Source organism: Octopus bimaculoides, chromosome 9 (genome assembly GCF_001194135.2).
Source record: "Octopus bimaculoides isolate UCB-OBI-ISO-001 chromosome 9, ASM119413v2, whole genome shotgun sequence".
NCBI lineage: Eukaryota > Metazoa > Mollusca > Cephalopoda > Octopoda > Octopodidae > Octopus > Octopus bimaculoides.
In genome coordinates this window covers 17,397,982-17,413,259 of record NC_068989.1, presented here as the reverse complement: position 1 = coordinate 17,413,259, position 15,278 = coordinate 17,397,982, and the positions used below count along the sequence as shown (strand labels likewise).

The window sequence follows — 15,278 nt, the reverse complement described above, 5'->3', positions numbered from 1 at the left end:
ATTGCCTGGAGGACTATGGTAAATAATAGGCGGCTGAGGACGGAACCTTGGTGGACCCCTACCTCTACCCGGAATTCATTGCTGTACTCATTTCCAACCCTCACCTTACTGGCAGCATCTCTGTACATGGCTCGCACAGCTCTCACTAACCATTCTTCTATCCCAAGTTTCCTCATTGACCACCAGATAAGGGATCGGGGGACCCTGTCAAAGGCTTTCTCCATGTCAACGAAAGCCAGGTACAGAGGTTTATCCTTAGCTAGGTATTTCTCCTGCAACTGTCTCACTACTAAACTATGTACAAGTAACACTACTGTGGACCTCACCAGTAATGTTGGAGAACTAAATAAGAGAAGTGAGATAGGAATCTACTGCTACTAATACTGTGAGTGGTGGCTTCATTAATAAACAAGGATAGTGGTGTTATTGTATGGGGCTGAGACATGGCGAACAACAGTTAAGTCAAATAAGCAAATACAGTCATTCATCAACAGGTGCTTGCATAGTATACTTAAAATTAGATGGCCCGAACACATAAGCAATATGGAGTTATGGCAAAGAACAAATCAAGTTTCAATTAGGGAGCAAATATTTAAGAAAAAGTGGAAGTGGATTGGTAGCACAATTAGAAAAGACACATCAAATGTAGCGAAAAGTGCTTTACAGTGGAATCCGGATGGATATAGAAAGAGGTGTAGGTCTAAGAATTCATGGCGTAGATCAACACAAAAGGGCCTAGAGAAAGGGGGGCATTCATGGCAGAGTATAAGTACAGAAGCGAAAAATTATGCGACATGGAATTCAATTATAAGTGGCCTATACTCCGCGTTGGAGGGTTAAAGGCATAAAAAAAAAAAAAAATAGTGGTGATGACCGAAGAAAAAGATGCATGTACAAGGGGGTACCCCCAAAAAACTGGAATTTCACAATATTATTTTATTCACTTAGTTTTACATGCTTACACTTTTATCACTTTCAAAGTAATCTCCATTTGAAGCAATGCATCGGTCTAGACATGTTTTCCACTCTTCAAAGCAGTGCTGGAACTCTTGCGAAGTGATGCCTTTTAATGCCTCCATCGGTTTTTCCTTCACCTCTTCCACATCTGCAAATTCTGTAGCACCAGCTTTCATTACCAGTGATAAACCTTTGAAAAAACGACCAGATCAACTTCCAACTGTTTTTTCAGTTCACAATTTGCATTCAGTCGTGACTGCTTTTGACATTTCATGAGCAAGCAAGGCACAAATTTTGCTGCAGTTCTTTTCATTTCCAAATCCTCACTCAAAATTTATTAGCAGGAGCTCCAGGATGCACCAGTCATGTCAACAAATTTGTCAGGACACATCAGTCATATCAACAAGTTGGTCAGTTGGCTGGTGATGGCTGCCCTGAATGAGTTTGGTTTTCAAGTGACAAATGACAATTCCTAAAGCATGAAAACCACTTGTAGACTTCTGTTTTGCTCATGGCAGCATCCTTGTAAGCTGTTTGAAGCATGACAACTATTTCAGCCATTGTTTTCCCCAGCAGAAAACAGAATTTCATGTTCCTTCATTTCAGCCATCGCAAAAATTGACAAACAGGGGAGAAGCACTGCAAAACATAGATGCACCACATGGCAGTACAACTTCACTGAATAACACTGGTCGACAGACTGATGCCTGAGGGTTGCATCAAATGGCTTCTATTTGCAAAAGCCTAATCTACAATGGGCTTGTCCCACAGAGAACGTTTTGGGTTACTTCTGGGTACCTCCTCATATTTCAGCAATGTTTAATTATTTGTTAATATGTAAAATGGTACTTACACAAGAAATGTATAATCCTGAAAGTTCATTTATCATTTACATACAGCTAAAAACTGTTTTTCAAGACATTTCTTGTTAACTGTATTTCATTATTTCTAAGTAACTTCTGCTTCACTTTCATTTATTTTTAAACATTGAAGTAGTTTTAATTGTTGTAATTAAACTTTAATGCATATCTCATTTTTGCCTTTATCTAGCCTCCTTGTTGTCTTCCATCTGAACTACACCATTGTTTTGTGAAATTTGATATTCTCAATCATGTAAGTAATGAGTCATCAGTTTCCTTCTTATATTTTTTCCTCCTCCTTCTCCACTTTCTTCTTTTTCTTCTACTACTACTACTACTACTACTACTACTACTACTCCTTCTCCTCCTCTTCCTCCTCCTCCTCTTCCTCCTCCTCCTCTTTCTTCTTCCTCCTCCTCTTCCTCCTCCTCCTCTTTCTTCCTCCTCCTCCTCTTTCTTCTTCCTCCTCCTCTTCTTCCTCCTCCTCTTTCTTCTTCCTCCTCCTCCTCTTTCTTCTTCCACCTCCTCCTCTTCCTCCTCCTCTTTCTTCTTCCTCCTCCTCTTTCTCCTTCTTCCTCCTTCCCTCCTCCTCCTCCTCCTCCTTCAGCAATTTTACGTTCACTTTCTCTGTGCTGGTTGAGACTTAAAGCAGTATTTTATGTCTTGATACACTTCTTGACACCAACTTGCCTTGGTCTTCCCCTGGTCTTTTGCACTTTAAATTGCTAAATTGCAGGACATAAATGTCATTGTTGCTCCAGTGGTGATAATGCAAAGATAAATGGAGATCAATGCATAAACATACACGCCCACACCCACACACATAAAATATATTTCTGTGTGTGTAAGACCAGTCCACTATATTATATTCAAGAAGACCCATACACAACAACAGAATTGATACCAGTGTTGGTGCCACATAAAAAGCACTGGTGATGGTGCCACATAAAAAGTACGGGTGATAGTGCCACGTAAAAAGCACTGCTGCTGGTGTCATGTAAAAAGCACCAAGTTACATTAGGAAGAGTTGGCATTAGAAAGGGCATCCAGGTATAGAATCCATTCCAAAACAGATAATGGAGCCTGGTGCGGCTCCTGGCTTTGCCAGCTCCTATCAAACCATCCAACCCATCCCAGCATGGAAAACAGATGTTAAATGATGATATATATATATATGTATGTGTATATATATGGAGGCACGTGGCTTAGTGGTTAGGGTGTCAGCATCATGCTCGTAAGATTGTGGTTTCGATTCCTGGACCGGGCAACGCATTGAGTTCTTGAGCAAAACACTTCATTTCACGTTGCTCCAGTCCACTCAGCTGGCAAAAATGAGTAACACTGCGATGGACTGGCGTCCCATCCAGCTGGGGACACATACACCATTGAAACCAGGAAACCAGGCCAGGCTTTAAAAGGGCGCATTTATTATTTTATTTTTTATGTTTGTGTATATATATATATATATATATATATATATACAAACACACACATACATATATGATTGGCTTTTGTACAATTTCCTTCTACCAAATTGCACTCAGGTTAATAGTCAACGAAAGGCTCTTGTAGAAAATACTTGCACAGCGTCCAGTGGGATCAAACCTGAAGCCATATGGTTTCAGGGTGAACTTCTTAACCACACACATCCAATGTTCTGTTGTGGAAAACCTGCTACAAATCAGTTTCTTTATATCAACCTTGCCTTATATCAATAGTCTCTTTTTCTGTTTGTTCTTTCACTATATACTTACTATTATAGCCTTAAACAATTCATTATTTATTTTATTTTTTTGTTGAGCCCTTTTGAAAAGTACCTCACTAAGACTAATTATGATGTACTGTATTAGGTACTTATGTATTGCTATTTAGTGTGTGTATATGTGTCTTTGTGTCTATGCTTGTCTCCTACCACTGCATGACAACCAGTGTTGGTGTGTTTACATCCCCTAAATTAACAGTTCAGCAGAAGAGACTGACAGAATAAGTACCAGGCTTTGAAAAATAAGTCCTGGGGTTGATTCATTCATCTAAGAATTCCTCAAGGGATGCCGCAGTATGGCTGCAGTCTGATGATTGAAACAAGTAAAAGATAAAAGATATGGAGTTTCAAGAATGTACAAATAATTGAAGTAGCTGTTTGGCTTGTTTGAATCCTAAAGTGAAACTGAAAATAGAGAAGTAATAATCTCAATCAAATATTATTTTTCTTTTATTAGATTGATAATCTCTTTTTGAAACTAGGTTCTAAAGAAAGTCGAATGTCCTCCATTGTCAACCAGTTGCCCTTTGAATACACCAAACAAAAGGATTGCCAAATGGTTTGTATATTAGTTTGTGTGTTTGTATATTAGTTTAAACAAGCTGGCCAACCAACACTGAGAAAGTGTGTTTGCATGCTAAAATACGCAGGCCAACTTCTATTTAAGGCAGCTAGCTTCTTTTTGATTAACTTAGAAATGGAGTTTTCTTATATAATGTTCAGTTTTGCTCCAGAGAAAAGTTTGCTGTGAATTTTCTGAGCCAAGTTAAGCTAATGAAAAGAGTTGAGCTGACTTTGTTAAATTGGTTTATATTTTGGCTTTGGGTATTAGAAAATAATGATGTTTCTATAGCTAATATATGCGTATATAAGTTTGACTTTGTGAATTAGTAACTAACAGAAACTACAGAGAGTTAGTGATGGTTTAATCAACAGATATCTTTTGTTCTGTAGTTGAATAAAATTACAGAAAAATAGGAGAAAGCTGAATTCTTTTGAGCATAAAGAAAAATACTATTCATATAACAATTTTCAACATAATTTTCAAGGAAATCATTAGAAACAGTTAATGTATAAGACACTTTGGATAGAAATGATGATTCTGTGCTATTTCAATTTATTTTTGTTTCTCTTCTGATGTTTTTGTCTGTGGATAGCTATATTCTTCATATCTGTGTGTAACCGTTTGTTTTTTAAAGATGTTCCTTTCATATTTATGTTTTAAATTTTTGTAATCTGCAGTGTTGCAGAAATAGTTTTATTGATACAATATACCTAAGTCATTTTACTGTTGCATTATGTTCATTAAACCAAACCTATTTTTTTGTTTGTAGTCTTTTTCAACTCCGTGTCCATGCTTTGCTCAGTGCTGCTAATATGATCTCATCACTTAGTATTGAAACTATTGGTGGAATTGAACGATTGCGTAGCATCTGGACTGGACTTGTCAGTATGTGTCACATGAAACAAGGTAAACAACATTGAATAGCTTTCTTTTACCATGAACTTTTTTTATTTAATATTTCTTTTCATTTTAGTTTTTTTTTACATCATTTCTTTCATATTGGTAAGGGGGAGCAACTGTTTTTATGACTAAATATTATTTCTGCCACCACTAACCAGTAAACTGTACTTGCCTATGTTTTGTCTCAAAGAGACAAACTGGATTTACAAACAGCATTATTTACCGCACAACACAAATGCTGTGACTTTAGTTGTAAACCTTGTACTTCAGATCTTGTCAGTAGTCTGGTATCTCCGCTTTACAGTGTTAAGGAAATAGACTTTAATTTAACCCTTTAGTGTTCAGATTACTCTGTTAAATGTAATACTTTTTCACTCAAATTGTTTTGAATTAATCATGCATTATCTTATAGCTTTGATGTTTCAATGATGTGATTGTTTATTTTGAGAATGTCACTGTAGGTTATGTGTGAGAAGCTAGATATCGCCAGTTTGAATATAAAGCATGTAGAATATATTGGACCGGATATGGCTGGTTTAAACACTAAAGGGTTAATGTTAGCATATACTTTTCAGATCACCACCAATGCTCTCAGATTCTCAATTTTACCTTCTCCCTCTCTCATTTTGTTTTCCTAAATTACAATATGATTTCTCCTTGGCAATTTGATTTAATACTAGAGTCAATCAATGTCTCACAATTGATAACTGAATGATATTTTATTTAAGCACTTGTGGATGGTAAAATTTCACCAGTTTAATATCATTGGTCTTCAGATTTTTTTTATCAGTTTCAAAACAAGAGAATTAGGAATTACTCTTAGTTGGAGTGTGAATCTGAAAGATATTTGCTGGAAACAAGTTCAGTTTTAATAATTGTTTGGTTTGAAGAGGAGAGCCAGTGCCCGTAGATTTTGCAAACCCTCCCAAACTGGTGAGGTCAGCAAGGGGTTGATATTTAGACATATGATGATAGCTTTAGTGAAAATGTAGTTTATGAGGGATTTTTAACCCTGTGAGAAAAGTACTTAACTACGTGTTTTGCTGTATGTGTGTGGATTGGCATCTGGGCTTATAATGTCTACATGGTTAAATCCAGTGTGAAAAAATTTGTTCAGTTGTGATGATGATGATGATGATGATATTGTTCTTGATGCTTCTTTTCCAATTTATATCTTTACTGATATATAAACGTTTTTCAGTTCTCTTCCTGTGCATATATTCTGTATTACTGTTCATGTAGTTTTGGTTGCTTTTTCTGATGACTTGTAGTGCACCTGAGCATTGTTTGCCATAAGTTCATCATTATTATTATTATTGTTAGTTAAATCTCTGATCATCTTTTCCTGTTTAATATGACAGATTCAGAGATAAACTGTGATGTTGACTATCTAGAAGCTGTGAGCAGTGCTTTGTCAGCCGTGGCTCAGAAATTTGCAGAGTGCAAAACTATTAAGGTGAGTAGTGACATGAACTTGGGGAGTTTCTCCATTTCTTTAGAACAGACATAAATGCCAAGATATACTAATTCAGATTAGTTTTCAGGAATCAACATTGATAAACAGGGTGGGCCAAAAATCACGCACCAAAACACTGACATTTTATTTATATTATTATTATTATTATTATTGTTATTATCATCATCATCATCATCATCATCAAGGCAGAATCATTAGCACTCTGCACGAAATGCTTGGTGGTATTTCACCCGTTGCTGCTTTCTGAGTTCAAATTCAACTAAAGTTGACTTTGCCTTTCATCCTTTCGGGGTTGATAAATTAAGTATCAGTCAAGTACTGGGATTGATGTGACTGACTATCCTCCTTCCCACAAATTCCAGGCCTTGTGCTTATAGTAGAAAGGATTATTATTGGAGCGTGGCCGATGTCAGTGCCACCTGACTGGCGTCTGCGCTGGTTTCTGTCATGAGAGCAGTATTCCATATTTTGCTTCAGTCCTGCAAAGGAGATCTGATTGCTATTTCTAGCAGGTTGAATGACTATGTAGGAGTTTCTTTGCTTGTATATATATATTGTGGTAGTTTTGCACTGATGGTGGTGAGGATGGCTGAGACACTTGACTGACTGATGAGATATGTTACTCTATTTAATTTGTGGGTACTGAGTTCAAATCCTGCTAGGACTCTCTTGACTTCTATTTTTCTAGCAATGTACAGATAAATGTAAAATTGTAAGGCTCAGTTCCTAGCTCTGGTTTTATGTTTTAAAGTGGATGACAGATTCATTTCTGTCTATTTGCATTCTGAGTTCAAATCCTACTTAGATTGACTCATTTCACATCTACTTGTTGTTGTAGTTGTTGGCACTCCATCGCTTACGGCGTCGAGGGTTCCAGTTGATCCGATCAACGGAACAGCCTGCTCGTGAAATTAACGTGCAAGTGGCTAAGCACTCCACAGACACGTGTACCCTTAACGTAGTTCTCGGGGATATTCAGCGTGACACAGTGTGTGACAAGGCTGACCCTTTGAATTACAGGCACAACAGAAACGGGAAGTAAGAGTAAGAGAAAGCTGTGGTGAAAGAGTACAGCAGGGTTCGCCACCGTCCCCTGCCGGAGCCTCGTGGAGCTTTAGGTGTTTTCGCTCAATAAACACTCACAACGCCCTGTCTGGGAATCGAAACCACGATCCTATGACCGCGAATCCGCTACCCTAAACACTGGGTCATTGCGCCTCCACTTCACATCTACTAGAAGGCATAATTTAAATCTGATCATCACTGCTAATAATTTGTCCTGCTTTTGTTGTATGTTAGTCATTCCTAAAGTTGAGATTTGGAAGCCTTATATTCAGACTGATTGTACCTTGTATTTAACCATTTTGACAGAATGCTTTAATACATATTTTCTTCTACAAGTTGGCAGATATAATGTCAGCTGAATCCATGGTTTTGTTTGAAAAGATGCAGGAAAGTCCAAATGAACAGATCCGGATCAATTCCATTCGAGTTTTATCATCAGTTGGTTCTACTTTACTAATAAATTCATCGACTCACTGTGAACTGAAGGTAACTTTGTTTTAGCAATCAAATTCTGTAATTTTGTCTGTGTTGCTCTGAGTCTAAAAGTTGTCTCCTCCTCAAACACCTCCTCCTCTCTCCTCCTCATACCGTTCTTCCCTCCTCCTTACACTCCTCCCTTTCTTCTCTTCTTCCTGCTCCTTCCTTCCTCGTACACCTCCCCTCCTCTCACCCCTTCTCCCTCCTCCTCTTCATACTCTTCCACCACCACCACCACCACCTTCTTTTATTTGAATTTTAATTTCCAGCTTGATTCTCATTTGCTATCATCAGACATTTAGATATTTAGACATTAAAGAATATAGTTACTTTTATGATTGACACTGTTTTGTTATCAAAGACCAGGTCTTTGCATGTCATTGTACCATAGTCCTGGCAATGACTCATTTCAAACCTTCAGTCTTCCTTTTAACTGTAGTTAGAGCCTTCTAGAGTTTTTTTTTTTTTTTGTTCTTTACTTTCTACCGAAGAATAAAGAAGATGTATTAAATGTGTTGTGTTATTTTCCATCAAAATTATGCTGAATCTGAAATCATTGTAATTGTTGATAACGAACAAAGTTTTGGCATTCTCAATTTACAGTCAGTGATGCAGAATTAGTTTGACTTTTTGTTTTTTAGGCAGACAAAAATCTAATTATTTTTGTACTGATTATAATTGCCTCACTATCTGGTGCAGTTGAAGGTTTTCCTTTTAGATTACTTCATTAATAGCCTGATTTCAGCTTACCATTTATCTAATGGATTCTTGGAATTACTCATTACAGAAGTTCTAGTGACATCAATGTCTGTATATAAGGTTGAACACAGTTACCATCTCTCTTACTGAAATTAGCCTAGTTTCTTGTATTCTATTTCTACAAACCACATATACTGATAATTCTAATCGTTAATTTATATAATATGAAGTAAATTGTTGTAAGTTTAAATCTTTATGTTAGTATTTCATTATGAAAAAGAAAAAGTTTGATAAAAATCTCACTGTACATTTAAATTGGTCACATCTGGCCCTAGTATTTTACTTGTTTTATGTTCAAGCTGGTCAGATCCAGTATCTCACACCTACCTTACAATGTCATTCTAAATATATACAATCACAACATTGAAATCTCAAAGCTGCAAGATAATTCATGATTTCCTGGCACTTGTGCCAGTGGCATGTGAAAAGACATTCGAGCAAGATTGTTGCCAGTGCCACTGGATTGGCTCCTGTGCAGGTGGCACGTAAAATACACCATTTCAAGCGTGGCCGTTGCCAGTACCGACTGACTGGCCTTCGTGCCGGTGGCACGTAAAAGAACCCACTACACTCTCGGAGTGGTTGGCGTTAGGATGGGCATCCAGCTGTAGAAACTCTGCCAAATCAGATTGGAGCCTGGTGTAGCCATCTGCTTCACCAGTCCTCAGTCAAATCATCCAACCCATGCTAGCATGGAAAGCAGACGTTAAACGATGATGATGATGATGATTGTGGCTAAATAAACGAAACATTTGACAGGATAATCTAAATGCTAAAAGGTTAAGTTATTTTGCCTTGCAGAAGTGGAAAAGTCTAATGTGTTAAGCAGGATTTTTCATTAAACAGAGTTAAATGTTTCATCTCTCTCTGATAAAGGGCCCCACTGAGAATGTTACACTTTCTCTCCTCTCATTATCATTAAGTGTTTGTCTTCCATGCTGGCTGGGTTGGATTGGTTATCATAGTCAGAATTACTGCCTATCTTCCCCACTTCCCTAGAAGTGGGGAAGATAGTCACACCATCTTACATGGGTAAGATGGTGTGACTGGGCTGGTAAGCTAGAGAGCTGCACTGGACTCCAGTCTGTTTTGGTTTTTTTTTATGGCTGGATGCCCTTCCTAATGCCAACCACTCCACAGTGTACTAGGTGCCTTTTATATATCACTGGCACAGGTGCCTTTTACATGGTATGGTTTCTTAGGTTCAATACACTTCCTAACACCAATCACTTAACAGAGTGTACTAGCTGCATTTTATCATGCCATCCCTTCTCGGAAAATTGTCATATACTTGGCAAAACTAAAAAGTTTTCTCTACCCTACTTCATCTTCATTTGCCACCAACCCCGTACCAGAATGTACTGGTTACGCTTTATTGTGATACCATAACAAGAGAAGTTGCCTTGTTTCTTGTAAGACAAATGAATTCTTTCTCCTCTATGTTGTCTCTCCTTCCTCATGGCAAAATAATCTATTTCACTTTGAACATTTTGCATCTACTATCTGCTAACACAAACTATCACTAGTTTCCTTGGATTCTACTGTTTTACTCAATGATATGTAAATATTTGCTAAATTAGTATTGTTGCTTCATTTTGCAGCCAATTGGTATAGCTTTGATGAACATAGCCTGTCAAGATAAGAGTTTACATGTTGTTGCTGAAGCTCTCAATGCTATATTTGACATTTTTGCTGAAGATGAAGTTGATCCAGTTCTAAAGGAAATTAACCTCATAGATAATTTAAAGCCTGTTTTATCAACCCTGAAAGGCAATGTAAGTTAATACTTTTTTTTATTGAAGTAAGACATATATCAAGGTATACTGTTAAATAATCTAGTTTCTGGTTTTTCAAGACCAGTTGTCTTTTACCTTTTACTTGTTTCAGTCATTAGACTGCGGCCATGCTTGGGCACCACCTTGAAGAACTTTTAGTTGACTGAATCAAGCCCAGTACTTTTTTTTTTAGATTGGTACTTATTCTATCGTTCTCTCTTACCAAACCACTAAGTTACAGGGACATAAACACACCAACACCAGTTGTCAAGTGGTAGAGGTGGACAAAGACACACACACACACATATTTATACAATGAGTTTCTTTCAGTTTCTGTCTACCAAATTCACTCAGAAGGCTTTGATTGGCCTAAGGCTATAGTAGAAAACACTTGCCCAAGGTGTCACACAGTGGGACTGAAACCAGGATCATGTGGTTGAGAAGCATGCTTCTTACCACACAACCACAAGAACATTTCATCATATCTCATCTTCAGTTTATAAACTTCCACAGATTAAATCAATATTTCTTTACTGAGGTTCTCTGGAACCCTAGGGTTCAGCAAGAGGTCACAAGGGGAAATAGTGATAAGTAGGTCAATTATTTGCGAATGTATTTTTTTTTTAAGATCAATAATCATAATTTTATTATGCATGCATGCGTAAATCCTCTGATAGGGAAATCCTCGTATCTGTAAGTAGTATATAGACCCGATAGGAAAGACCTTGTTTAGACCAAATCTTTTAAACATTCCTTGTACTAAATCTTTCAAAGACATTTTTATGATTTAATGTCTTACGAAATTTACGAAAGAGAGAGAAAAAGATGGATAAAGATATTTAACTCTTCAATAGAGGTTCCTTAAGACATCAAATATATGTCAAGGGTACCCCGAGAATAAAAAGTATTTGAAAACGTTGGTTTAGGTGGACACGTAACCCAGATTATATTTTATAGGTATTCTCACACATTCACTGGATTCTAAGGTATATGTAGTTGTTTTTTTTGTTTTTTTTTTACCACATTAATATGTTAATAATAACTTGTATCAGAATGGTGAGTCATTACTACATCAGAAAAAGTGTTTAGCAGCATTTTTCCCAACTTCACGTTCTGAGTTCAAATTTTACTGAGATCAACTTTGCTTTTCATCCTTTCGATGTTGATAAAATAATAGTCGCAGGAGTGGCTGTGTAGTAAGTAGCTTGCTTACAAATCACATGGTTCTGGGTTCAGTCCCACTGCATGGCACCTTCGGCAAGTGTCTTCTACTATAGCCTCGGGCTGACCAAAGCCTTGTGAGTGGATTTGGTAGACGGAAACTGAAAAGAAGCCCATCGTATATATATATATATATATATATATATGTGTGTGTGTGTGTGTATGTATATGTTTGTGTGTCTGTGTTTGTCCCCCCAATATCGCTTGACAACCGATGCTGGTGTGTTTACATCCCCGTCACTTAGCGGTTTGGCAATAGTCTGATAGAATAAGTACTAGGCTTACAAAGAATAAGTCCTGGGGTCGATTTGCATGCTCACAGTCAAATGACTGAAACAAATAAAAAGAATAAAAGAAACCAGTTGAGTATGATGTCAATGTAATCGACTTACTTCCTCCCCTAAAATTGCTGGCCTTGTGCCAAAATTTGAAGCCAGTATTAGATAATGTTGTTCATTCAAAAGAAAATTGTACAAGGGAAAATTTATTATTTTCTTCGTTTTGCATCTACTGCAGTGTGATAGGATAGATTGGAAGGAATCTAAACATTTGGACACATGCAGAAAGTGTTCCCATTAAAACAAATTTCTAAGCTCAGCTCAGTTAGTAATGGTAGTTTTGGTACTGTGCTTTCACTAGCACACAGATCAAAATACATTATATCACATTTGCCAAAATTCTTATAGTGGCACAAACCCTCTTATTTACAAAGAGGAAATATAGTAACATTGCTAAAACTAAAAGCAATCCAAAGTTTGCTTGTAGCCTTCTTGTTGTTAGAAGTAGTATTCATGCTTTTCCCAGAGGTACTTGTAGCTGACATTTTTTAAACAACAACAACATCCATCTGCTAATTTTTCTCGTATATATATATATATATATATGTGTGTGTGTGTGTATGTGCTTGTGTGTATGTGTTTGTCCCCCCAACATCGCTTGACAACCAACGCTGGTGTGTTTACGTACCCGTAACTTAGCGGTTCGGCAAAAGAGATCAATAGAATAAGTACTAGGCTTACAAAGAATAAGTCCTGGGGTCGATTTGCGCTCGACTAAAGCCGGTGCTCCAGCATGGCCGCAGTCAAATGACTGAAACAAGTAAAAGAGTAAAGAGTATAATTAGACCTTTTAATTAGATTCCTAATAAGTCACCTTGTTTCTTTCAGGCTGTTGGTTCCCGTTCACAGAAACAGAAATACAAAGACCCTGTGATAAGCACTGCCAAACTAAACTTGATACGCTTCATTAAATACAAGTCCTCACTCGGTGCTTCTACTTCTCAACAGACAACTGTATCTTGTAACAAATAAATCTTTTTTGTTCAATTTATTCTAATTTTGTTCAGTCTTATATTTGTTGATGTTTCCTTGTGTTACTATAAAAAGCAAATTATGTATGTTAATACATTTAACTGATATTGTAGTTATGTTGCTACACTAAAGTGGTACTATTTAGCTACTCTGTTGTTGTTGGCACTCCGTCGCTTACGACGTTGAGGGTTCCAGTTGATCCAATCAACGGAACAGCCTGTTCGCGAAATTAATGTGCAAGTGGCTGAGCACTCCAGAGACACGTGTACCCTTAACGTAGTTCTCGGGGATATTCAGTGTGACACAGTGTGACAAGGCTGACCCTTTGAATTACAGGCACAACAGAAACAGGAAGTAAGAGTGAGAGAAAGTTGTGGTGAAAGAGTACAGCAGGGTTCGCCACCATCCCCTGCCGGAGCCTCGTGGAGCTTTAGGTGTTTTCGCTCAATAAACACTCACAATGCCCGGTCTGGGAATCGAAACCGCGATCCTATGACCGCGAGTCTGCTGCGCTAACCACTGGGCCATTCCGCCTCCACTAGCTACTCTGTAACAGTATTAGATGCACACTACCTATCCATAACTGGAAATCTTCCTGTCAGCATTGGCACAATGAAAGATAAGTCTGGAGAGATTGCAGAGATGCTAGAGCAAAATAGATGTGTGCAGTGTACAAGAGACAAGTCGTAGAGGAATCAAAGCTTGATTCTTCATGGACTAAGAACATAGGTACAAATTCTTATTGTTGACAGAGAGATTAATTGATCGAATTAAATTCGACGACAGGCACCCATGCCAACGTCGTCTCCTTCATTGGAAACGAGACTCGGCTTGCAAAGACCTATTGGGGCAAGCAAAAGCGAAACCGTCATTGTACCTGTGCCCAGCATCGCCTTCCTGGCACGTGTAAAGACATTCAAGCGAGATCGTTGCCAGTGCTGCTGGACTGGCTCTTGTGCAGGTGACACATAAAATACACCATTTTGAGTGTGGCCGTTGCCAGTACCGCCTGACTGGCCTTCGTGCCGGTGGCACGTAAAAGCACCCACTCTCGGAGTGGTTGGCGTTAGGAAAGGCATCCAGCTGTAGAAACTCTGCCAAATCAGATTGGAGCCTGGTGTAGCCATCTGGTTTCACCAGTCCTCAGTCAAATCGTCCAACCCATGCTAGCATGGAAAGCGGACGTTAAACGACGACGATGATGATGATGATGATAGTGAGAGTACATGATAAAATAATTAAGTTGAAGCTGGTCATAGGCAATGTGATTGCAACTATTACCCCTGATTATGTACCACAATTAGGACTCACAAATAAACAAAAGGAACTATTTATGTCTCAACTATAAATGTCAATGGACATATTAGGGTACACTATGATGGCTACTCTTGTGTATATAGAGGCTACGGTTATGGTACAAACAATGGGGAGTGGTCAAAATTCCTGAACTTCTTGATGTAAATGAAAAATGCTAACTTTGGGAAACCTACCAGCTCCTTGATCATTTACCATTACTCTGGTGAATATGCCAGATGAATTTCATTCTCATCAAAAAACAGGATTTAATGATGATCGTGAATATTAAGTTACTCTCCAATGAAGAATATATCCACCATGAACAACTGATTTGTGGCTTCAGGATAAGGGCTAAATACTGAGAGGTAAAGATAATCTGGAGTATCTTCTAGACGAAGAGAAGATAGAGAACAACCGGTAGTTTCTGCAAGATAACCAGCTGTGAACCACAGACAAGATTGGAGCAAAGCATCAACCAGACGGAAGGTGACGACGCGGTGGTGGAATTGTACGAAAGCTACAATCATAAAAGCTTAGAGGCCAATCTGGAAAGAGTGAAAAAATGTGCAAGAACAAAGAGCATTCCAGATAGATGATATTGTGATGAAATGATATAGTAAATAGAGCAATAAAAGCTAAGGACCAGAAAGAATGGAAACAAAAAGTGGAGAAGCAAGGAATTTCATTAAACCGCTAAGAGAAACTGAAAGTAAGCGATTCGCTACAGTTCTGCGTTGAGAGGATCAGCGGCACGCTGTATTTTGAATTGCAAAGCAGTGTGAATGAAGGCATTGGAAATAGTGCATTAGGAATGATTGACGCGCTTAGTCTCATCAACGCTGAGAAGAAAGATG

The 15,278-nt window shown here is 38.0% G+C and overlaps 1 protein-coding gene across 1 annotated transcript in view; it reads left to right on the top strand.

Annotated features, from left to right (window-relative positions):
- LOC106872609 (HEAT repeat-containing protein 3) overlaps positions 1 to 13,147 on the top strand; it is a 41,552-nt gene extending 28,405 nt beyond the window's left edge. The window contains exons 12-18 of the mRNA XM_014919648.2: positions 2,008 to 2,070; positions 4,062 to 4,138; positions 4,914 to 5,050; positions 6,406 to 6,500; positions 7,923 to 8,072; positions 10,424 to 10,597; positions 12,985 to 13,147. Coding sequence (XP_014775134.1) covers positions 2,008 to 2,070; positions 4,062 to 4,138; positions 4,914 to 5,050; positions 6,406 to 6,500; positions 7,923 to 8,072; positions 10,424 to 10,597; positions 12,985 to 13,128 — 840 coding nt within the window. The 3' untranslated portion in view covers positions 13,129 to 13,147. The remainder of the gene's footprint in view (positions 1 to 2,007; positions 2,071 to 4,061; positions 4,139 to 4,913; positions 5,051 to 6,405; positions 6,501 to 7,922; positions 8,073 to 10,423; positions 10,598 to 12,984) is intronic.
- The last annotated feature ends 2,131 nt before the right edge of the window (positions 13,148 to 15,278 follow it).